The 24,984-nt window shown below is 38.2% G+C and overlaps 1 protein-coding gene across 1 annotated transcript; it reads left to right on the plus strand.

Annotated features, from left to right (window-relative positions):
• The first annotated feature begins 6,197 nt into the window (after positions 1–6,197).
• Positions 6,198–7,244, plus strand: LOC138901007 (uncharacterized). The gene is made up of 2 exons (XM_070188731.1): positions 6,198–6,290; positions 6,651–7,244. The coding sequence occupies exons 1-2, from the start codon at positions 6,198–6,200 to the stop codon at positions 7,242–7,244; spliced, it is 687 nt and encodes a 228-aa protein (XP_070044832.1).
• Positions 7,245–24,984: the final 17,740 nt, after the last annotated feature.

Genomic DNA, 24,984 nt, shown 5'->3' on the forward strand with positions numbered 1-24,984 from the left:
GGCTCCGACGGACTTAGAAAATTTGACGTAGTTTTGGTCATTGTGGACAGGTTGACCAAGTCAGCACATTTCATTCCAGTGGCAGTTACCTATTCTTTAGAGAGGTTAGCTGAAATTTACATTCGTGAGATTGTTCGCCTTCACGGTGTGCCCGTGTCTATTATTTTAGATCAAGGTACGCATTTTGCCTCACATTTCTGGAGGGCTATACAGCGTGATTTAGGCATGTGGGTGGAGTTGAGTACAACATTCCATGCACAGACAGACGGACAGTCAGAGCACACTATTAAGAAATCGGAAGATATGCTTCGCGCTTGTGTTACAGACTTTGGAGGTTCTTGGGATCATTTCTTGCCACTTGCAGAGTTTGCTTATAATAATAGCTACCAGTCGAGCATTCAGATGGCTCCATATGAGGCATTATACGGAAGGCGATGTCGATTGCCAGTTGGTTGGTTTGAACCGGGATAGGCTCGGTTGTTGGGTACCGATTTGGTACAGGATGCCTTGGATAAGCTCAAGAATATTTAGGATCGACTTCGCACAGCTCAGTCTAGGCAAAAGAGTTATGCTGACCGTAAAGTTCGTGATATTGCATTCATGGTTGGAGAAAGAATATTGCTCCGGGTTTTACCTATGAAAGGTGTAATGAGGTTCGGAAAGAAGGGCAAGTTGAGCCCTAGGTATATCAGACCCTTTGAAATTCTTGAAAGGGTGGGTAAAGTAGCCTACATGCTTGCATTACCACCTAATTTATCAGCGGTTCATCTGATGTTCCATTTGTCTATGCTCCGAAAATATTATGGTGATCCGTCCCATGTGTTAGATTTCAGCTCAGTCCAATTGGACAAAGATTTGACTTACGAGGAAGAGTCGGTGGCTATTCTAGCCCGGCAGGTCCGACAATTGAGGTCTAAGAGTTATCCTTCAGTTCGGGTACAATAGAGAGGTTAGCCGGTAGAGGCATCTACCTGGGAGTCCGAGTCGGACATGCGGAGTAAATATCCACACCTTTTCTCCAGCTCAGGTACTTTTTCTAACTCCGTTCGAGGACGAACGTTTGTTTTAGAGGTGGAGAATGTGATGACTCAAAATGTCATCTTTAAATTTAATAGGAAATTCTGTGTTCTATGACCTCGAAAAGCACCATTTATCATTCCTCGACTTGCATGCACAGTCCGTACAATTTTTCGAAAAGTTTTTATGTGAAAAATGGATTAAAATGGGAAATATAGCTTTAAAAACTCAATTTAGTTGACTTTAGTCAATATTTTGAGCAAACGGACCCAGATTAGTATTTTGACAATTCCGGTAGGTCCGTATCGTGATTTGGGACTTGGGCATATGCCCGGAATCGAATTCCGAGGTCCCTAGCTCGAGATATGGAATTTTGATGAAAAATTAAAAGCTTGAAAGCTTAATGATTTTTAAGAAATTGTTAATGTTGGATTTATTGACCTCGGGTCCGTATTTTAGTTCCGGAGCCCCCTGTAGGTCCACTATAATATTTATGCCTTGTCTGCCGAATTTGGTGAGAATCGGAGTTGATTTGACGTGATTCGGACGTCCGGTTGTAAAATATATAAGTTTTAAAGTTTTCTTGAAAACTTCCTTTGATTTGGCATCCGATTCGTAGTTCTAGGTGTTATTTTGGCGATTTGATCGTGCGAGCAAGTTCGTATTATGTTTTAGAACTTGTGTGCATGCTTGGTTTGGAGCCCTGAGGGCTCGGGTGAGTTTCGGATAGGCTACGGGATGATTTCGGACCTAGGAAATCTGGTTTTCTGCAGACTTCAGGCTTCTGGTGTGTTCTTCTTCACGTTCGCGAAGGTACTCTTGCGAACACGAAGAGAAAATTGGGCTGGCACATTTTGTGCTTCGTGTTTGCGACATAGCGACCGCGTTCGTGAAGGCTTGAGGTTCAAAGCGTCGCCTTCGCGATAGAAGCCTCGCATTCGCGAAGGGAAAGAGACTGGCCAGGAAACATTAGCCTTCGCGTTCGCGAAAGGCATCTCGCGTTCGCGAAAGGCATCTCGCGTTCGCGAAGGCCAAGCTAGGCAAGTATCGTGTTTGCGAGGTAGCCCTCGCGTTCGCAAAGAGTAAAGATTGGACAGCACAAATTTGTGCTTCGCGTTCGCGAGAGTACCTTCGCGAATGCGAAGGGTAAAAATCCCAGAAACAGAACTAAAGTTCTAGAAATGGTGTTTCGACCCATTTTCAATTCTTTCCCATTTTTGAGCTCGGGTAAGGCGAATTTTGGGCGATTTTCACGGGAAAATATTGGGGTTTCCTTATCCTATATTGATTATATTTCACGATTTCATACTCATTTATATCATGAATCAGTGAATTTATGGAAGAAAAATCAGATTTTTATAAAATCTTCCAAAAATAAAAATTTAAGATTTGAAGGTCCATTTGACATCGGAATTGGATAATTTTTGTATGGTTGGACTCGTCTCGAAATGGGTGTTCGAATTTCATGAGTTTTTTCGAGATTTGAGACGTGGGTCTCATTATCGAATATTTTAATAAATTTTGGATTTTTATCCGAAAAATGTGTAAATTTATATGGAATTAATTCTTATGATTAGTATTGAATATATTGAATTATTTGTGAATAGATTTGAAGCTTTCAGAGGAAAATTTAAAAGGAAAAGTTGTGGTTGAATAATTAATTGGAATTTGCAAAGCGAGGTAAGTGTCGGGGTTAACCTTGACTTGAGGAAATAGAACCCTTAAATTATTTGTTATGTGAATTGCATGTGAACGACGTATAGGCGAGGTGACGAGTGTCTATACGTCGTCAAATTAATTGTTTGCTTGCTTACTTAAAAAATCATAAATTATTTTTAATCATAAATTAATTATCATAATAATTGTTTCTCTCTTATTCTTTGTCAAATATTAATTCTTGAATTCCTGCATTAATTTTTACATGCTATTTAAATTATGTGTTTTAATTGTTATTTGACATTAAGCATATTAAATATTAAACTGCCTATTTTCTCCCTGATTTCTATAATAATTTGCTATTTGTCATTGTTTGTTTCATAATTAAATCATAATTATTGTATGCTTGTTGTGAATAACCCATAAAATAACGGTGTCTAAAACCATCCAAGAATTGGTGTCACAAGTGCACGAGCTTCTAGAATAATACAAATAAAGGTTTGAATAAAATAAGGCTGTCTCGAAGCAAACACACAGCTAAAGTAAAGTAGACGGGGACTTCAGACTGCGGACGCCGTGCAGTTATACCTCAAGTCTCCTCTAAATAGCTGAAATTCGAGAAAGCCTATGGTACGCCGCTGGGACCAACTCCAAAATCTGCACAAGAAGTGCAGAATATAGTATCAATACAACCGACCCCATGTACTGGTAAGTGCTGAGCCTAACCTCAATGAAGTAGTGACGAGGCTAAGGCGGGTCACTTACATTAACTTGTACACAATATTAATAACAACAACAACAAATAATAGAAATAAATCGGTTAACTCATTTACACTAATTGAAGATAACTTAGCAGTCATAACCCATTATTATTTCAACCAATTTCTGTTGCAGCGTACAAACCGCTCCCACAATATATTCATTTTTAATTCTGTTGCAGCGTGCAACCCGCTCTCCCAATATGTCCAAAACCAAAATCTCTCTCTAGAATTTTTCTCTCAAATTTCCGCCGTCACTGTAGCAGTGAACAATGTCAAACAGTACTGTGAACAGTGACTTCGTTATTGTTTATCGCAGACAAGCTGGAGCTTTAGGCTTCAATGGCCATAATGGCCGGCGACCAACCATCTTTTCCGGATCGTCTGCCCTCCCCCAGCGTTGCACAACAACATACAACAACTAACTCCAACCCAGCTCCTCTAGATTACTCTAAGATTTTGAAACCAAATTCTTTAAATCCTCCAGCGATGGCTACTGCTGCAGCTTCAATTCAACCCATTCCACTGCAGCGAGCAGTGTATTTGAATGGCCAACCAGTGGTTAAATTCACAGAGGCAGAAGTAGATCGAATGAACATGATTGAAGGCCTCCAATATGCTGTCGTTGGCAAGCTTTCATATGGATCTTCGGAGATTCACGAGCTTCGCCGAATAATTCCAACTCAATGTGGTATCAAAGGTGAGTAGTATCGAATTCCTTAGAGATCGTCATGTGTTAATTAGATTAACTCTATGGCAAGACTTCCTCGATTTCACATCGAATAGTACGTACTACATCAAAGCCAAAGATGGGTACGAATACCAATTGCGTACTCTTATCTACGATGCAAAATTTAAGGCGGGTGAAGAAACTCCGATGTCGATGGCGTGGATTTCTTTTCCTGGACTGCTGCCTACCTTTTTTGTAAAGTAAACTCTATTTTCTTTGGCTACAGCAGTGGGAAGGCCAGTGTGTCTTGACGCGGTAACTACAAACAAAACTAGGCCGAGTTGCGTAAGAGTAAAAGTTCTTGTCGATTTGTTGGCCGAACTACCTAAAAAGGTGCGATTGATATTGATGATGAAGCTTCTGGTGGTGTTCGAACAGAATGGGTGAGAATTCAATATGACATGCTACCAAAATATTGTAAGGAGTGTATACTACAAGGACATGATGAAATTGAATGTTACCGTTTGCACCCCGAGCTTATTGAGAATCGAAGCAGTAAGAAAATGAATGATCTTGGTGAGTTGAACAACTGGAATACTGCTGCTGATGACCAAGGAAAAACCAAAAATCACGCTACCCCTTTAATGATTCTCATGAGTGGCGGGAACGTAGGTGAACAGGGGAAGGAAGTTCGGGATAATCGGGGAACCAACAAAAATAACAAAACCCAGTACAAGGGCAAACTGGCAATGCAATCGTGCCAGTGAATGCTGGTGTACAGAAGGTGCACAATAACCTTGCACTGGTGGAGGTCGAAGAAGATCAGACAAACAAGGTTCAAACAAGTAATAAATTTGCAGTATTAGAGGAGGAACAAAGTGATATAAATGAGATCAACCAACTAGTTTTTGTGGGGGGAAAACCAGTCTTCAGTTCTAAAGATGGTCCTACTCCTTCTAGGATTCAGTCCACAATCGACTGGGTTCATAGAAGGTTTGGGACTAGCAAAGAGGAGCTAAAACAACTCAATGTGATCACAAACCAATCTTGTCATGCGATTCCATCTCAAACATTTAAAGATTTTGGGCAGATTGAGGATCTTGATGAGGTAAACTCTACAAAGGTCTTATGGAGCGATGCAGTTGAGGTTAAGGATGATCAGCTAGGCAAAACAAAGACAACATAAGACAAGGTGAATAAGGACAACAAGCCAAGCTCACTGGCGATAGGCTGGCGACGCCAGGCATAAAGCCAGGCTCCCCAGGTGTTAGGCTAGCGATGCCAGGCCTAAATCCAGGTTCACCTGATGAGGCAGCTATAATAAACCCCAACCTTAGAGCCACTGGAGAGATTTTGGCCTATGTAGATGGTGTTCCGGCGTATGCATCAGAGAACAAACTTGATGGAGATGTTGATATGAAGATTACGGATGATATAGTGGGATCATACCAAATTTCAGGGAATGGGAAGTGTGGTGATCTCACTAGAATAGTGCTTTTAGAGCAGACTACTACAGTAACTCCTGGGCTAGGCAGTGTCTATGAGCTACAACTCAAGGAGTATGAACAGGCTGATGAGCGTGCAATTGTTCCAAGAGCATCTGGGGAAATAGAGTAAGTGCCTATGGAATATGGCACTGATCAAATTATGCAACTACATCTTAATGTTCCAATTAAGACTCCTCTACAACAGTTACATGATTTAGTTACACACAATATGACACCAATTGATGAAGACTTATTGAGACAAAATCCAATGGAGGATGAAGGAGAAGATGAATCAATTGCAGAAAACTTCAAACATGTGGCTAGGGAAGGGGGTTTATCACCCACAGCTAGTGCTAAAGGAGGTAAGAAAACTAAGAAGAATCAGAGTAAAGATCCACCACAACCTTCAAGAATATTGCCTAAGAGGGCAGCCTCTCTATCTAAATGACGATGATCAAAACATTAATATGGAATATAAGGTCTGTGAATACACAACAGGCCTTTCCTAGGGTGATCAACATGAATAAGGAGCATAATTTTTGTGTAGTTGCATTGATGGAGCCTTTTCAAAAGAAGGGACTCGTTGATAGATATAAAAGGAGGTTGAATATGGAGACTGCTTATGCAAATATTAATGGGCAAATATGGTTGTTCTTCGATGCAGTGGTGGAATGGGAATTAGTGGAGGATACTGACCAACAGGTGACTATGAGAGTGTTTCACCATGACCTGGGGCAGTATATGATGATGACATTTGTTTATGCAAAATGTTCAGCAATTTAGAGGTTGGATTTGTGGGATCACTTGTATTATTTAGCAAGTGATATGGAATTACCATGGTTTGTAGGAGGGGATTTCAATGTGATATTGCATGAAGATGAGAAAATAGGGGGACTTCCAGTACACCCCCCTGAATATGAGGATTTTGCATTTTGTGTAAACTCTTGTGGTTTGTTTTAGCAAGAGTACAAAAGAAGTCCATTCACATGGTGGAATGGGAGATCCAATGCTGAGTGTATATTCAAGAGATTGGATAGGATTTTTATGAATTTGCCATTTCAGAACATGTTGCCAACTATTGAAGTTGAGCATCTAATCAGAGCTGGATCAGATCATGCACCATTGCTAATGACATGTGGGGTGCAGACAACCAATTTTGTCAAGCCTTTTAGATTCTTAAACTTTTGGACAAAACATGCTACATTTATGGATGTGGTGAGGCAGAATTGGGAAGCTGATTTCATAGGGGATCCGTTTTTGATGTTCAAGCAGAATATCAAGAGGGTAAAGGCAGCACTCTCAAAATGGAGTAGGGAAACATTTGGTGATATCTTCAAGCAATTGGCTATTTTGGTGGACATTGTTAGGGTGAAGGAGATGTTGTTTGAAGAAGAGCCTACAACTGAGAATAGGATTGTGCTTCAAAAGGCTCAATCTGAATTGAAGAAATACTTGAGTATTGAGGAGCAATATTGGAAGAAAAAAGATGGGATGACTTGGTTTGCTGAAGGAGATAGGAATACAAGTTTCTTTCACAATCATGTCAATGGCAAAAGAAAGAAATTGCAACTGAAGAGAATCAAATGTGGCAGTGGGGTATGGATTGAAGACCAGGAGCAATTGGCTATAGCTGCAGTGGACTTCTATCAAAAATAGTTCACAAATGAAAGTGATGCTTCTGAATTTTCCTTGCTCAATAATGTACCTTCAATGGTCACTATGGATCAGAATTTGGAACATAGCAGATTGCCAACAATTGAAGAAGTAAGGGCAGCAGTTTTTGAGCTTAGTGGGGAGAGTGCTAGTGGTCCTGATGGATTCACTAGCTTGTTTTATCACAACATGGTGCTGATATACACAACATGGTGCTACACTTCTATGGAGGAGCTGCATTGCCTAAATCCATCACTCACACCAATCTAGTGTTGCTGCCCAAGAAACCTAGAGTTGAGACCTTCTCTGACTTAAGACCTATTAGTTTGAGCAACTTCATTAACAAGGTCTTTTCTAGGGTGTTACATGACAGATTGGAGAGTTTTTTTCCATCTCTAATAGCTCCTAATCAATCGGGATTTGTAAAGGGTAGGAGTATATTTGAGAACATCTTATTGACTCAAGAAATTGTCACTGACATAAGGTTAAGGGGAAAGCCAGCTAATGTGGTGATCAAGCTTGATATGGCTACGGCCTATGATAGGGTTTCATGAAAGTACTTATTGCATGTGCTAAGGAAGATGGGATTTTCTGAACACATCATCAACATGGTATAGAACTTGATGTCAAATAACTGGTATTCAGTATTGGTGAACGGGCAGTCCTCAGGGTTCTTTAAGTCGACAAGGGGTGTGAAACAAGGGGATCCCCTATCTCCAGCATTGTTCATTTTGTCAGCTAAGGTACTTTTCAGGTCTTTGAATAAGCTCTTTGAAGAATAGTCATTTGTGGGATTTGGAATGCCTAAGTGGTCTGATCCTTTAAACCACTTGGCATATGCTGCTGATACGATAATCTTTGCATCTGCTCATCCTCCCTCTTTGAGCAAGATTATGGCAGTGTTGGGGAACTATGAGAATATATCAGGTCAGATGATCAACAAAGATAAGAGTTCATACTACATGCATTCAAAGGTTGCTAATGGATTGTTTCAGGCAGTTGGAGCTATTGCAGGATTTGCAAGAGGTAAATTCCCCTTCACATATCTAGGGTGTCCTATTTTTTACACTAGAAGGAGGAAGGACTATTATGAAGATATTATCAAGAAGGTGAAGGCTAAATTGCATTCATGGAAAGGAAAGCTGCTGTCATTTGGAGGAAAGGCAACACTCATCTCTAGTGTGTTGCAAAGTATGCCAGTTCACATGTTATCAGTCCTTGATCCACCAAACAGCATCCTGGGGCATCTATATAAGACTTTTGCTAGGTTCGTTTGGAGCACAAAAGAAGAAGGAAGAAGCAGACACTGGGCTTTATGGCAAAATCTTAGCCTTCCTAAAGAGGAATGAGGGCTAGGTTTTAGGTCCTTAAATGATGTCTCAAGGGAACTGTTTGCTAAACTATGGTGGAAGTTTAGGACCACAAAATATTTGTGGTCTAATTTCATGAGGAATAAGTATTGCAAGAAGGAGCTACCAAAAGTGGTGCATTTTAGGTGAGGGTCTCATGTTTGGAGACAAATGCTGAATGCTAGGGAAGAAGTAGAACATGAGATCGTATGGGAATTGAAGATTGGAACAACTAATATTTGGCATGAAAATTGGACTGAATTGGGTGAACTTTATCACGTATTACCTGAAGACTTTCCAATCAATGAAGGTCTTCAGGAGGTGGCAGAACTGCGGCAAGGGGAAGCATGGGATGATCAGCTGCTAGATCAAACTTTCAGTGAGGAAATTGCAGAACATATAAGGCTAAATGTATACTATGAAGGCAGTGAGGGATAGGCCATACTGGATGCCAACTCCTTCAGGCAAGTTCAGTGTTAGCAGTGCTTGGCAAATATTAAGGCATAGGGCTGATCCTAATCAGGAATTCAAGTTAATGTGGATTAAAGGTTTGCCATTCAAGATATCTTTTTTCTTGTGGAGATTGTGGAGGCAGAAAATAGCCACCGATGACATGTGGATGAGGCAAGGCAAATGGTGATGTCTAGGTGTTGGTATTGTCAGCAGCCCCAAGAGGAATCCATTGAGCATATATTTGTCATAAGTCCTACTGCCTCTAAGGTATGGAACTTGTTCATGAGGGCTGATGGAAATTTTGTTCAATTGATTCAATTGAAGCAGATTATAAGGCATTGGTGGTATGCTCAGTGTTGTCCAAAATTAAAGCCACTATTTCAAGCAGTACCAGCTATTCATCACTTGGGAGCTTTGGAAGAGAAGAAATGCAGGTAAACATGGAGGTTCAGTGTCCACAAATAGGGTGATTCATGAGATAAATAGGACATTGCATCAACTGGCAAGGGTGAGGTATGCTTGGATCCCTAATATTTCATTGTTATGTCCATACATGATTCAATACTTTGAAGGATATAAACCTATATTGATCACTACAAGAGTAACATAGCAGCTTCCTTTTCATGGTTGGTACTAGGGGTGTTCAAAACCGAACCGAAACCGAAAACCGAACCGAAACCGAAGCTTAATGGCTTATTGGTATCGGGTTAACGGTTTAACGGACAGGGAACAGATTGAAATTTTTTTATTAATGGCTTATCGGTTTGGGGGCGGATTATTCAATTTTCTTAACGGATAATCCATTAACCCGTTAAGAATATATATAAAATTTATTTTTATCTATATATATATATATATATATATATATATATATATATATATATATATATATATATATATATATATATATATATTAAATATCAAAAACCCTTCCACTTCTTCCAGTACTCCATCTCTAAGTTCTAACGCCTAATTTCTAAATAATCAGAACCCTTACGTACTATGCATCAGAAGATCCCAGGCTTGGCTTAGCTTAGCTTATTCTCCCACCCTACAACAAGATTGTTTAAGCTGCTGTCTATGGTTCACCTCTGCTTTTGTTTTTTAAAACTAATGCATGTTGTCTATGATTAATAGAAGAACAATAGTGTTGTGCTACAACTTTTTTCACTCTACAATACATGACACACTACATCATTCTTATGTAGGCGTTAACAGACATGTATGTATGGACTCAATATGTAATTTCCTATTCTGAATTTGTATGCTAGGCGGTCAACAAACAATTAATGAACGAAATATAGATTGAATTAGGCCGATAAACCGCCCGATAAGAGCTAAACCGTTACCAATCCGCCCGATATCTTATCGGGTGGCTAGCGAATTAATACATTTAAAAGCTGATAACTGTTAAGCCAAACCGTTAAGAGTAATTAACCGCCCAATCCGCCCGATAAGCATCCCTAGTTGGTACAAATGTAATACTGATGGATCTTCAAAGGGAAATCCTGGACCTAGCTCCCTAGGCTTTTGTGTGAGGGATGATGAAGGTGATGTGGTGTATGCTAGGGAAGTAGACCTAGGAGTGACAACTAATGTAGTGGCTGAAGCTAAGGTTATTCTTCAAGGGTTGGAATATTGTGTGGAGCATGATCTTCACCCTCTCATACTGGAGACTGATTCATTGGTGATGAAGAAGGCGATAGAAGGGGAATGGGATCCTCCTTGGGTAATTGCACAGGATGTGAAGAAAATTATAGAGATGAAGGACAACTTTAATGTGATCTTTCAACATGTATTCAGAGAAGGCAACTCAGTGGCAGATTTTATAGCTAACATTGTGTTCTCTTTTGCAGGTACATCTGAGTTTCATTCATTCTCTAAACTGCCTAGTGCAGGGAGGAGGTTGATCAATCTAGACAAATATCAATCACCTAACCTTAGGGTTAGGATAGCAAAGAGAAGAACCCCAGACTGATGGCTTCACAAGATTGGACTCTGCACAAACTGATATGTCCAAATGCTAAGGAAAAAGTTGAACCCATCATATGGTATTTTTAGAGATTGTTGAATCATTTCTCAGTGGTATTAGCATGCTTTAATGCTCAATCTGAGGATGGTTTAGCAATGTTTAGAATGATGTCTAAATTAAAGGTTCTAGTAGGGAAGGATCTGAGCTTACAAGATCACAAAAAGGCACAATTTCAAAGGCTTGCCTTTGCCTTACAAAGCCTGCTTAATTCCTAGCTTTTGCCTTGCAAAGCCAGCCTAAAGCTAGCTCATGCCTGGCTTTTGCCTTGTAAAGCCTGCCTAAAGCCAGCTCTAGCCTGGCTTTTACCCTGCAAAGCCTGCTTAAAGCCAGCTCAAGCCTGGCTTTTACCTTGCAAAGTCTGCCTAAAGCCAGCTCATGCCTGACCTTTGCCTTGCAAAGCCTGCCTAAAGCCAGCTCAAGCCTGGATTTTGCCTTGCAAAGCCAGGCTCCTCTTCTACACATTAATTTTGATGAGTGAGCACTTGATTAATACTTGAACAAAATCAGTCTACTGCATATGGAGATCATATGGTAGCTACACTTGGAAGACTATGTTGGCTTCAACTCTATGGTGGATATGTTTGAAATTCATTTTAGCCTATGGACAATATACCCTGGCGCCTGGTGAGAGATTGATAGGTGTTGCTTGGTATTTGCCAATGACAATTGGATTCACATACACTAATAGGTGAAGGAAGCATTCAACTTATCATGTTGTAATAATTAGTTCATTAGATTTTAGCTTTTCTTTCTTTATAATAGCTAGTAGCTTCATGCAACTTCTATTTTAGTTTTGGACATCTTGTAAGCTTTGAACCTATTTTGGGATTTTATTTATATATTAGCCACTAGGCAAAAAGAAATGCGGTGATATGCACTTATCAATCAATTCAATACCAGAATATCGACTTCATCTTCCGGAATATTCAACAATAATTAAATGAATAATAATTTCACGAATAATGATCAAATAATTAATAATAAACTTAAACAAGAATGTCTTAATTAAATAGGCAATTATTCATAATAAACAAATTCTACCCGTATGCTTTGACTCAACCACAACGCATAAGTACTCGTCACCTCACATATACGTTGTACCCGCACATTAAATCATGTAGCAAATAGACAAATAAGTCCTACTCCCTCAAGTCAAGGTTAACCACGACACTTACCTCGCTTTGCAACCAAATTCAAGAATCCAATACACCTTTGCCTCACAAATTTATGTCAGAAATCCTCAAATCTAGTCATAAACAATTCAATATACTCAATATAAATCGTAGAAATTAATTCCATATGAATTTACTAATTTTTCGGATTAAAATTCAAAATTCATCTAAACAATTGACAGTGGGGCCCACATCTCGAATCCCGAATAAACTCACAAAATCTGAACACTCGTTCCGATACGAGTTCAACCATATAAAAATTATCAAATTCCGACATCAGATTGGCTTTCATATCTTCATTTTACATTTTTGGAAGATTTTATAAAAATCTGATTTTTTTCCCCATAAATTCACAGATTCATTATGTAAATGAGTATGGAATTATAAAATATAATCAATATAGGATAAGAAATACTTAGCCCAATATTTTTCCGTGAAAATCGCCCAAAAAGCTTCTTACCCGAGCTCAAAATTGAAAATGGTGGAAAATGGGGTGAAATCCCATTTCCAGAACTTAAGTTCTGTTTGCCCAGATTTTTACTCATCACGATCGCGAGAATTCGTTTGCGATCGCGTAGAATAATTTCTGCCTAGGTCCATTTTACTCTTTGCGATCGCGGATAACTCTTTGCGATCGCGAAGCATATTTTGGCTGCCCAGATTATTAACTTTATGCGATCACGTAAACGGTCATGCGATCGCGAAGAATATTTTCTCAGCCTTATGCGATCGAGTACTGACTTGTGCGATCGCGTAGCACAAATGACGTGCCTAGCTTCTGCCTTCATTCCTTCTACGCGAACGCGGCTTGGCCCTCGCGTTCGCAGTGCATTGGAAGCTAACATTCCGCGATCGCGAGCCTATCTTTGCGAACGCGAAGGGTAAAACTCACGGCTCACAATTTTCTCTTCGTGATCGTGGGAATGGCTTTGCGATCGCGAAGCACAATGCACCAGATGACAGCTGAAGCTAAAAATTAGTTTTTTTTCAAAGTTCAAAAGGTTCGTAGGCCATCCAAAACTCACCCGAGCCCTCGGAGCTCCAAACCAAACATGCACACAAGTCCAAAAACTTCATACGAACTCGCTCGCGTGAACAAAACACCAAAATAACACCTATAATAATGAATCGGACACCAAATCAAATAAAATTTTCAAGTAAACTTTAAAACTTCTATTTTCACAACCGAACGTCCGAATCACGTCAAATCAACTCCGTTTCTCACCAAATTCAACAGACAAGTCATAAATGACATAACGGACTTATAAAAATTTTCAGAACTCGAATCCGACTCCGATATCAATAAAAATTAATTTTTGGTCAAACTTTAAAATCTTTAAGCCTTTAGGCTTCTAGTTTTCGCCAGCTGGCAATAATTCAAGGTAGGGGCCTCCAAATTAAATTTCGGGCATACACCCAAGTCCCAAATTATGATACTGACTTACTGGAACTGTCAAAATACTGATCCGACTTCATTTGCTCAAAATATTGACCAAAGTCAACTCAATTGAGTTTTAAGACTCTATTTCACATTTTAATCAATTTTTCACATAAAAACTTTCTGAAAAATTATACGGACTGTGCATACAAGTCGAGGAATGATAAATAATAATTTTTGAGGTCTTAGAATACAGAATTAATTATTAAATTTAAAGATGACATTTTAGGTCATTACAGTTAATATAGTGCATCTATTAAAGAACTTCAGCAATGATAACAATCTTGAATAACTTATTTAAGAGATCACTATTGCACGAGTTTCTCAATCGCTGCCAACTTCTCATTAGGTTTGATTTTTCGATTATAAAATGAGTTTCAGTTGGCCATCTTCTTATATGGTTGGTTTTCGATTTTAAATTGAGTTTCTCTTTTAGTTTTTGGCTTTCCTAGAGTTAAATTTCATTGTAATCATAAGTTTATTTTTGGTCTAAATTGTTGTTTTTCTGGTAATGAGTATGTATTCTCATGATTTATGGGTGAATAATCCATTTTGGTGTGATATCCTTGCTTACAGATACAATTATCGAAGTGGCGAAGTGATGGACTAGATTAGTTTCTGACACACAGTTGCCAAGATTAGGGGGTTCCAGTTTTCCAACTTTTAAATTTAATACTTTAAAAACATATGACGGGCCATAATATAATATAACATAAATATTATCAAATTTGTTTACTTATTATATCTGTTCGTATTTCAAATATTACGTATAAATGTAACTTTGTCGGTATTTAACCCTATGAAAACTAGATTGTTCCTTCAATATAAATGTAGGAAAAAAAACATAATAATATTTCATAAGAATCATAAAAATTTATATATTTGTCACCACTCACCTCTAATAACACTGCGGCGGCTCATAGGCTTTGGCAAGTGAGGCCATTGCCTTAGGCCCCCAAATTTTGAAGCCCTCAAATTTATTTTAAATTCTTATTATTATTGTTACTATTATATATTATATAATTTATATAAATAATTAGAATAAAAAAGTGTTACAGTATATTTTTTGTTACTTGATTGAGGTTATTTTATACAATAAATTTATAAATTATGATAATTTTCTTCCCTCATTAATTAGTATATTTGACAATAGTGGGTTGCTCTAATGGTGAGCATCCTCAACTTCCAACCAAGAGATTGTGAGTTCGAGTCACCCTAAGAGCAAGTTGGAGAGTTCTTGGAGGGAGGGAGCCGAGGGTCTATCGGAAACAGCCTCTCTACTCCAGGGTAGGGGTAAGGTCTGCGTACAAACTACTCTGCCAAGACCCCACTGGTGGGATTATACTGGGATTAAAGGCCTCCGAATATGGTTTCGCCTTAGGCCCCAAGATATGTTGAGCCGCCCCTGAACACTGCCCTAATAAATTGAAAGATCAATATAAATACTTCATACATAACAAATTGAATATCTATATGTGGTTTTGAAAGTTAATCTTCCTTAACTTTTAGTTACAACAGATTTAATTTAACTTTTATAGTAAAACTAAGAATATGAACGAACAGGGAATAGGCTCTTCACGTCTCCGTCCAAACTTTGAGTGGTGCTGTCTAAATAGCTGTGAAAATTAAACTGTTATCTAACAATCTATATTAGTTCATCCATAAGGATAAAAACATCTAAAAATTTATTAAAATTATATTAAAGGAATTTTATTTGATTTAATTATCTGGAAACATTTTAATATAGGTATATATTAGGGTTGAGAATCAATAAAATGATAGGCGTTTTAACTCTGTATTAGCAATACAACAATATCTTTCCTACAAATTGTTAGGTTTATATGATATATTATCTTTGTAATCATGATATATACTCTAAAATGTTAATTTAGAGAAAAGGAAAGGAAGATAGCAATACATTATCTTATTTTGAATGAATTTAGAATATTTCATATTTTATTGTTTGTTCCAAATCGAAAGTAACGGAAGGTAAAATGCGAAACATTGTTAGGATTGGCTACAAAGTAAAATGACTCCAAGATGACATGTTTTTATTTGTCCATTACATGCATCACAAGATATTATCTAAAGAAAATGGAATGCAAAGGAAAAAGGGGAAAAGGGAAAGAGAATGCAAAAATATAAATATTTTGAAGGTTAAATATATAGCTCTTTTCATTTTAAATTGAACATTTCGATCTTTAAAACGAGATACTACCATATCTTGGCTTTATTGTATTATATAATCATTTATATCTATTTATACTATATTAAAAGTACTAAACTCCTATCAAAATATAATTCAATTCTTTTAGTCTTTAAAAATAGATTTCATATTGGATAAAATTATAATTATTATTATAATTTAATTATGTTATGAATCTTAAATCAACTAAAATATTGATTAATAAATCGTTCTTTATTTGAATTATATAGAATTTTAATATTTAGGAACTTAATTTACCCAAGAATTTTATATTGTTAAAATTTATCCTAATTAAATAGATTATCCAAGAGTAGACGTTCGGTTTATGCATGCATTTTTATTCTTTCTTCCTAATTCTTCTTTTGATAATAAAAATGGTAGTAATAATTACTATTACTCTGATATTTGAAAAGTATACTGATCAATAATTAAAATAAATTACTAACAAAATATTTAAGAATCAAACGAATGAGAGAGAGAGGGGAAGAAAAGTGGTTGACAAAAATCAATGATACTAATGATTCTCCAAACACAAATCTCAAAAGTGAAAATATAACGACTCGGCCAGTCGTTTTAAAAGTTGTAGCCCCACTCTCATATTTACTGCTTATCCTGTACTTCATAACTGTTATGTAACTTATCGGGGTAGTCGGTTCGGATCCGGTGAGGTTTTGGAATGAATTGAAATACTTAGTTCCATGTTTTAAAGCTTAAGTTCAAAGAGTGACCGGATATTGACTTATGTGCAAACGACCCCAGAATAGAATTTTGATGATTCCAATAGCTCTGTATGGTGATTTTGGACTTAGGGATGTGTTCGAAATTTTATTTGGAAGTCCGTAGTTAAAATAGTCTTGAAATGGCTAAAATAGGAATTTAAGTTTGGAAGTTTGACTGGGAAGTTGACTTTTTGATATCGGGGTTGGAATCCAGTTCTGAAAATTTGCATAACTCTGTTATGTCATGTGATGACCAAAAATGTCATCTTCATATTTATTAAGTAATTCTATGTTCTAAGACCTCGAAAAGTACTATTTATCATTCCTGGACTTGCGTACGCAGTCCGTAAAATTTTTCGGAAAGTTTTTATGTGAAAATGGATTAAAATGTAAAATAGAGCTTTAAAACTCGTTTGAGTTGACTTTGGTCAACATTTTGAGCAAACGGACTCGGATCAGTATTTTGACAATTTCGGTAGGTCTGTATCATGATTTGGGACTTGGGCGTATGCCCGGAATCGAATTCCGAGGTACCTAACCCGAGATATGGAATTTTGATGAAACATTAAAAGTTTGAAAGCTTAATGATTTTTAAGAAGTTACTGATGTTGGATTTATTGACACCGGAATCGTATTTTGGTTTCGGAGCCCGGTATAGGTCCACTATAATATTTATGACTTGGATGCCAAATTTGACGAGAAACAGAGTTGATTTGGCATGATTCGGACGTCCGGTTATGAAAATATAAGTTTTAAAGTTTTCTTGAAAATTTCATTCGATTTGGGGTTCAATTCGTAGTTCTAGGTGTTATTTTGGCGATTTGATCACGCGAGCAAGTTCGTATGAGGTTTTTGGACTTGTGTGCATGATTGGTTTGAAACCCCGAGGGCTCGGGTGAGTTTCGGAGGGTTAACAGATCATTTTTGGACTTGGAAAAACTGCAAAAATTTATTTCTGGTGTCCTTCGCGTTCGCGAAGAAGAAACTGGAGACAGACGGAATTGTGCTTCGCGTTCGCGAAAGAGGGAACGCGTTCGCGAAAAGGGTCGAGGTGCAAAGCTTCGCGTTCGCGATCGAAGTCTCACGTTCGCGAAGGGAAAGGGGCTGGCCAGGAAAATTGCATTCGCGAAGGGCATCTTGCGTTCGCGAAGGCCAAGCCAAGCAAGCATCGCGTTCGTGAGGTAGCCCTCACATTCGCGGAGAGTAAAATTGGACAGCACAAATTTGTGCTTCGCGAACGCGAGGCTCTAACCGCGTTCGCGAAGGGTAAATGTTCCAGAAACAGAACTTATGTTCTGCAAAATGGGATTCGTCCCATTTTCAACCCTTTTTTATTTTTGAGCTCGGATAAGGCGATTTTGGGCGATTTTCACGGAAAAACATTGGGGTAAGTGTTCCTTATCCTATATTGATTATATTTCATGATTCCATACTCATTTACATCATAAATCCGTGAATTTAGGGAAGAAAAATCAGATTTTTATAAAATCTTCCAAAAATAAAAATTTAAGATTTGAAGGTCCATTTGACATCGGAATTGGATAAATTTTGTATAGTTGAACTCGTATCGGAACGGGTATTTAGATTTCGTAAGTTTTTCGGGATTTGAGATGTGGGTCCCACTGTCGAATATTTAAATGAATTTCAGATTTTTATCCGAAAAATTAGTAAATTCATATGGAATTAATTCCTAAGATTCGTATTGAGTATATCGAATTGTTTGTGAATAGATTTGACACTTTTGGAGACAAATTCAAAAGAAAAAGCTGTAATCGAATAAGTTATTGGAATTTGCAAAGTGAGGTAAGTGTCGTGGTTAACCTTGACTTGAGGGAATAGATCCCTTAAATTATTTGTTATGTGAAATGCCTGTGAACGACGTATAGGCGACGTGACGAGTGTTTATACGTCGTCAAATTAATTGTTTGCATAATTATTTGAAAATCCTAAATTTGTTTTGATATACGAATTAATTGTTATGATAACTGTTTTTCTCCTATTCTTTGTTAAATATTAATTCTCGAATTCCTGCAATAATTGCTACATGCTTATTTGATTTATGTGCATTAATTGCTACTTGACATTTGGCATATTAAATATTAAACTGCCTATTTTCTCCCTGATTTCCATAATAAATTGATATTCTTCATTTTTTGTTTCATAATTAAATCATAATTATTGTATGCTTGTTGTCTTAAAATTTTTATATTAATTGTTGCATTTATTGGGCCAATTTCTTCTATAAGAATTGGTAAATGAATATATTGAAGGAGCGGGTTGCACACTGCAACAGAATTGATTGAAATGAATATATTATAGGATCGGGTTGCGCGCCGCAACAGACTTATTAAAAATCCATATTGGAGGATCGGGTTGCACGCCGCAACTGACTTATTAAAAGTCCATATTGGAGGATCGGGTTGCACGCCACAACAAACTTATTAAAAGTCTATATTGGAGGATCGGGTTGCACGCCGCAACAGACTTATTTAAAAGTCGATATATATATATATATATATATATATATATATATATATATATATATATATATATATATATATATATATTGGAGGATCGGATTGCACGCCGCAACAAACTTGATTAAAATAAATATATTGGAGGAGCGGGTTGCACGCCGCAACGGAATTAAATATGAATATATTGGGGGAGCGGGTTGCACGCTACAACGAAAATTGGTGAAAATGATAATTAGTTATGAATGCTGAGTCGGCTTCAATTATTATAAATGAGTTACCCGATTTATTTCTATTATTTGTTGTTGTTACTAATATTGCGTACAGGTTAATGTAAGTGACCCGCCTTAGCCTCGTCACTAATTCGTCAAGGTTAGGCTTAGCACTTACCAGTACATGGGATCGGTTGTACTGATACTACACTTTGCACTTCTTATACAGATTTAGGAGTTGGTCCCAGCGGCGTACCATAGACTTGCTCGGATTTCAGCTACTCAAATGAGACTTGAGGTATAACTGCACGGCGTCCGCAGTTCTGAAGTCCCCGTCTACTTTACTTTAGTTGTGTGTTTGTTTCCAAACAGTTTTATTTTATTCAGACCTTTATTTGTATTATTATAGAAGTTCGTGCACTTGTGACACCAATTCTGGGATAGTATTTAGACCCCGTTATTTGTTTGGATTAATCACTATATTTTAGACTTTATCATATAGCCCGCAATCGCATCATCCTCATCATATAGCCATTCGACCGCTCATCGAGCCACATATTTTCCACTCATAGGGATATTACTTAGACATATGAGTCCAAATGTACAAGTCACAACTGAAGCTACCGAGCATAAGCTACGGTCCAAATCTGGCCTCAAGTCCTCCAGACTGGCCTATCACCAAAACACAAAATACACATCTCGCACATCATCCCTGAAATCACAAGTCGGTGATACAAAGCTGATTCTGAGCGCTCACACGTGCACACGAATGCGTGGAAGGAATTCAAAGAGTTATATTTCAATCTGAATCAATTCCGCACGATAAGGAAAGAAAGATGGGAAATTATCCTAAATGCCCTGTAGCTTCTCGAAGATAAGTATGGACGTCATCATACCGATCCGCAATACTCTACTAGACACTTGCTCATGACTTGTAAAACCTATGAACCTAGAGCTCTGATACCAACTTGTCACGACCTAAAATCCAACTAATCGTGATGGCACCTAACCCAACCCGTTAGGTAAGCAAACTATCCACTATTCAATTCTAATGTAACTTAACAAGACAATTAAGTAAAAGAAAATATCTAAATATTATACATTCCCCAAGGACTGGTAGTACAAATCATGTGCTTCTAAGAATAGAGTTTACAAAGCTAGTATGAAATAATACATCATCTGTTCGAAAATGTACATGAACAGATTGTTATAAATCTAAGGCTAGCATGAACAAGAGGCAGCTATAACTGAAACGCAGGTACATCTTCAGATCCAGCTCCCAACGAACACAGCAACATCAATATCCAATATATGCACGCAAGGTGCAGAAGTGTAGTATGAGTACAACCGATCACATGTACTCAATAAGTAACAAACCTAACCTTAGGTTGAAAGAAGTGACGAGCTGGAACACAAGTCGGGGTCCAACACCAATAGCCAACAACATTTCATAACAATATAATTTAAAGCAGTACAAGTAATAATTCAACAATAACATGCTCAACTTAATCATGATTTCTAAAAATAGCTTTGCTTTTCAAGTGTATATGTGAAAACTCAAGTCTTTTACCGAAGTTGCCAAAAATATGAGTAAGTTTGAAAACAGTAATTTTTTCAAAATCTTTCTTCCACAACAGGAAATTTCATTTTTCAAATGGCATGAGGAAAATGCATCTCTATGCCTATATGTCAAGTGTGCATGTCAATGTGATGCAACTTAGTGATAAACCATATACATACTCTTAGAGTATTATTTTACTCAGTCCTTCCAGTCACTCAGTCCTCACAGTCACTCAATCCTCCCAATCGCTCGGCACTCGCACTCAGTAGGTACCTGCGCTCACTGGGGGTGTGTACAAACTCTGGAGGGGCTCCTTCAGCCCAAGCACTATAAACCGCACGGACAACTCACGTGCTGCAAGGACAACTCATATGCTATAGTATCAATATCTAGATTCGCACGGATAACTCACGTGCTATAGTATCAATATCTGGATCTGTATGGACAAATCACGTGTTGCAATAAGCCAATCTGTCCTGCTGCGACATGCAACCCGATCCCATAATTATCCTCACAATCAGGCCCTCGTCCTCACTCAGTCATCAATCTCTCCAGTCTCTCGGGCTCACAATGTCATGAAACTAGCCCAAAATGATGATATGATGAATCAATAAATAGCAACATAGACTGAGAGATGAAGAGTAACTTACCTCGAGCAAGCCAAATCCAATACTATATAATTCAGGGTTTATACCCTCAGCTCCAAGATAAGAAGAGTAACTTACCTCGAGCAAGCCAAATCCAATACCGAGCAAAATGTACAATACTCCAAAAATTCCATTCCGCGCGTATCAACCTCCATACGCCTTTCTATCTCCTCAATTCAAGCCAAACGACTCGTATCTATTCAAATAACATGCAAATTAATCACAACTTACTCTAATGCTTACAATTTAACAATTTACAAAATTTTCCAACTCCGCTCGAAAAATCGACAATGGGGCCCACATCTCAGAATCCGACGAAACTCACAAAATCCGAACACTCATTCCGATACGAGTCCAACCATACAAAAATTATCAAATTCTGACATCGGATTGACCTTCAAATCTTCATTTTATATTTTTGGAAGATTTTATAAAAAAATTGATTTTTCTTACATAAATTCACGGATTCATGATGTAAATGAATATGGAATCATGAAATATAATCAATATAGGATAAGGAACACTTATCCCAATGTTTTCCCGTGAAAATCGCCCAAAAAGCGCCTTCACCAGGCTCCCCAACTTTGTTTTGTCAAAAATGGTTGAAAACCTTCGTTTTATGGGGGTTTTACGTTTGTGGCACCACGGGTGGAGTGGGGCGCTGCTTGTGGCGACCTTTCCAGTACTTCCAGCAGTCCCAGTGCCTGGGATAGCGCCCCGCGCTACCCTGGGCGCTAATGGCGACGACAAATCGCTCCAAACACGGAAATTGGCATAACTCTCTCATACAATGTCCGAATTCGACGATTCTTTTTGCTATGGCTCGGTAATTTTAATACGGATCTAATGATTTAATCCAAACCAACTTTGTAGCTCATTTGCTTAAGGTTATACCACGTATTCTTGAAGAATCGACGTTGAAACATCTTAGGTTCGATGCCGAAATATAGCAAATCAAGTTTGATTAACCTCAAATTTTCTGTACAAGTCATAATACATCATATGAAGATATTCAAGACTTCAAATAGTAGATAGGAGAGTAATTACTCAAAATAAAAAGTCGGGTCGTTACATTAATGGATCAAAAGTTGAACTTAAATAGCTGCTGAAAAAGCTGTTGCAATTTTTATTATGCTAGAAATTCGGGGGCCGAAATCGAAGGCCGAGGGACGAGGGTCGAGGCCAGAGGCCGAAGCCAAGGATCGTGGCAGAGGATCGAGGGCCGAGGGTCGAGGGAAGCCTGGACAGAATTGTAAGCTATAAAGCAGGGGACTTCGTCCCATTTTCCATTTTTGACAAATTGGAGCTTGGGGAGAGGCGATATTTGGTTAGATTAACTCGGGGTAAGTGTTATTAACTCAATTATGGTTAGATTACCCGAATCCATCATTTGTTTTCACCATTTAATTAGTGTTTTGAGATTGAAATTTGGGAAAATTTTAGAAATTCATAAAAATAAAATTTTGAGATTTCGGTGTCAATTCAGAGTCGGATTTGGGTGAAACTGGTATGGTTAGACTCGTAATTGAATGGGTTGTCGGATTTTGTGAGTTTTGTGAGATTCTGAGACATGGTCACCACGGGTAATTTTTGAGTTAATTTCGGATTTTTATTGAAAAATGTAGTATTTTCTTATGAAATTGATTCATATATTTTTTGTTGACTGTATCGAATTATTTTGGCTAGATTTGAGCCATTCAGAGCCGGATATTCGTGGAAAAGGAATTCTTACCGATTGATTGAGCTTGGTTCGAGGTAAGTGTCTTGCCTAACTTTGTGTTGGGAAAATCCCCTTAGGATTTGGTACTGTTTTGATCTGTGAGCGCCGTGTACGTGGGGTGACGAGTACGTACACGGGCTAATTGTTGTAAAAACCCGATTTCTACTAAGTAATAACTTGTTTTTCCTTCTTATTTGAGTCTTATCAACATGTGTAGTATCGCGTTAGACTAAAATAGCATGCCTACTTGCCTTAATTGTTTATCTGAACTACGTGCAACACGTTTTAGTAAAATTCATGTTTTTCCTTGACTTGAACTTAGTCTCAATTGTAGTTTTTCCTGCTGTAACTGTTATTTCTGTTGGTTGATCTGCATATTTACTTTGGAACTACGGAACGGTATTCCGGGAGATCCCCCTGTACTGCATATTTATTTTGGGACTACGGAACGGTATTCCGGGAGATCTCACTGTCTTGCATATTTACTTTGGGACTACGGAACGGTATTCTGGGAGATCCCTTTGTACTGTATATTTATTTTGGGACTATAAAACGGTATTTCGGGAGATCCCCCTGTCTTGCATATTTACTTTGGGACAACGGAACGGTATTCCTGGAGATCCCCATGCACATTTATGTTTGGGACTACGAGACGGTATCTCGGGAGATCCCTTGTTGTATTTCTGTGTACTGAGCTGTTACCTTCTATGAATTCTTTCTTGTTAAATTTCAGTCTTTATTGTACTACGATATTTCATTCTTGCCTTGCTTTATTATTATATATACCAGTAGGGTCCTGACCTGACCTCGTCACTACTCGACCGAGGTTAGGCTTGGCACTTACTAGGTACCGATTGTGGTATACTCATGCTACTCTCTGCACATATTTTTCGTGTGCAGATCCAGGTGCTCCTTATCAGCCGCACTGTCAGTGAGCTAAGACAGCTTTGGAGACTTCAAGGTATATCTGCCGCATTCGCAAACCTCGGAGTCCCCTTCTACTCTTCCACATGTCCATTATCTTCTGTATTTTTCTTTTGTTAGACTCTGATGTATAGAGACACTAGATTTTTCTTCTGTAGTTTGTGATTCACGATGTTCTAGGTTTTGGGATTACTGAGTATTTTATATTGAAATAGTTGGTTATTGTACATGTCAAGCGGCATGGTACCTAGTTATGTTGTTAAATTTATGTTTTCATTTCATTATTCTGCAAATGTTAGCCTTACCTAGTCGTAGAGACTAGGTGCTGTCACGACGTAATAAGGAGAGGAAATTGGGTCGTGACAAGTTGGTATTAAATCTCTAGGTTCGTAGGTGTCATGAGTCACAAGATGGTTTATTAGAGTCTCACGAATCGGTACAGAGACGTCTGTACTTATCTTCGAGAGGCTATGGAACTGTTAGGAAAATTTCACTACTTTGATTCCTTGTCGTGCAAAAATTTGTTGACTTCAAAAAAAACAAATTCTAAACTTCGGTATTCTATTCTCTCACAGATGGTGAGGACACGTACGGGCGGATATGATGACCAGGCACTCGCGCCCCATGCTAGAGCCGCGAGAGGCCAGGGCCGGGGTAGAGGCCGAGGACATCCACGTGGTGTAGCCAGGGCACCCGCACGAGCTGCTACAGAGGAGCCCCCAGTAGCTCCAGTTGGAGGGCAAACACCTGAGGTTCCTGTTTCTGCACCAGCCCTCCAGGAGACTATAGCCTAGTTTCTGAGCATGTTCAGCACCTTAGCTCAGGTTGGATTGATC

Source organism: Nicotiana tomentosiformis, chromosome 11 (assembly GCF_000390325.3).
Source record: "Nicotiana tomentosiformis chromosome 11, ASM39032v3, whole genome shotgun sequence".
Lineage (NCBI taxonomy): Eukaryota > Viridiplantae > Streptophyta > Magnoliopsida > Solanales > Solanaceae > Nicotiana > Nicotiana tomentosiformis.

What these genes read in the sequence shown, in the direction of transcription:
- LOC138901007 (XM_070188731.1), top strand. Translation starts at nt 6,198, where the DNA reads ATGGAGACTGCTTATGCAAATATTAATGGGCAAATATGGTTGTTCTTC. An exon ending in TGGAGGATACTGACCAACAG is followed by an intron (nt 6,291 to 6,650) that starts GTGACTATGAGA and finishes TTGCCATTTCAG; the next exon opens with AACATGTTGCCAACTATTGA.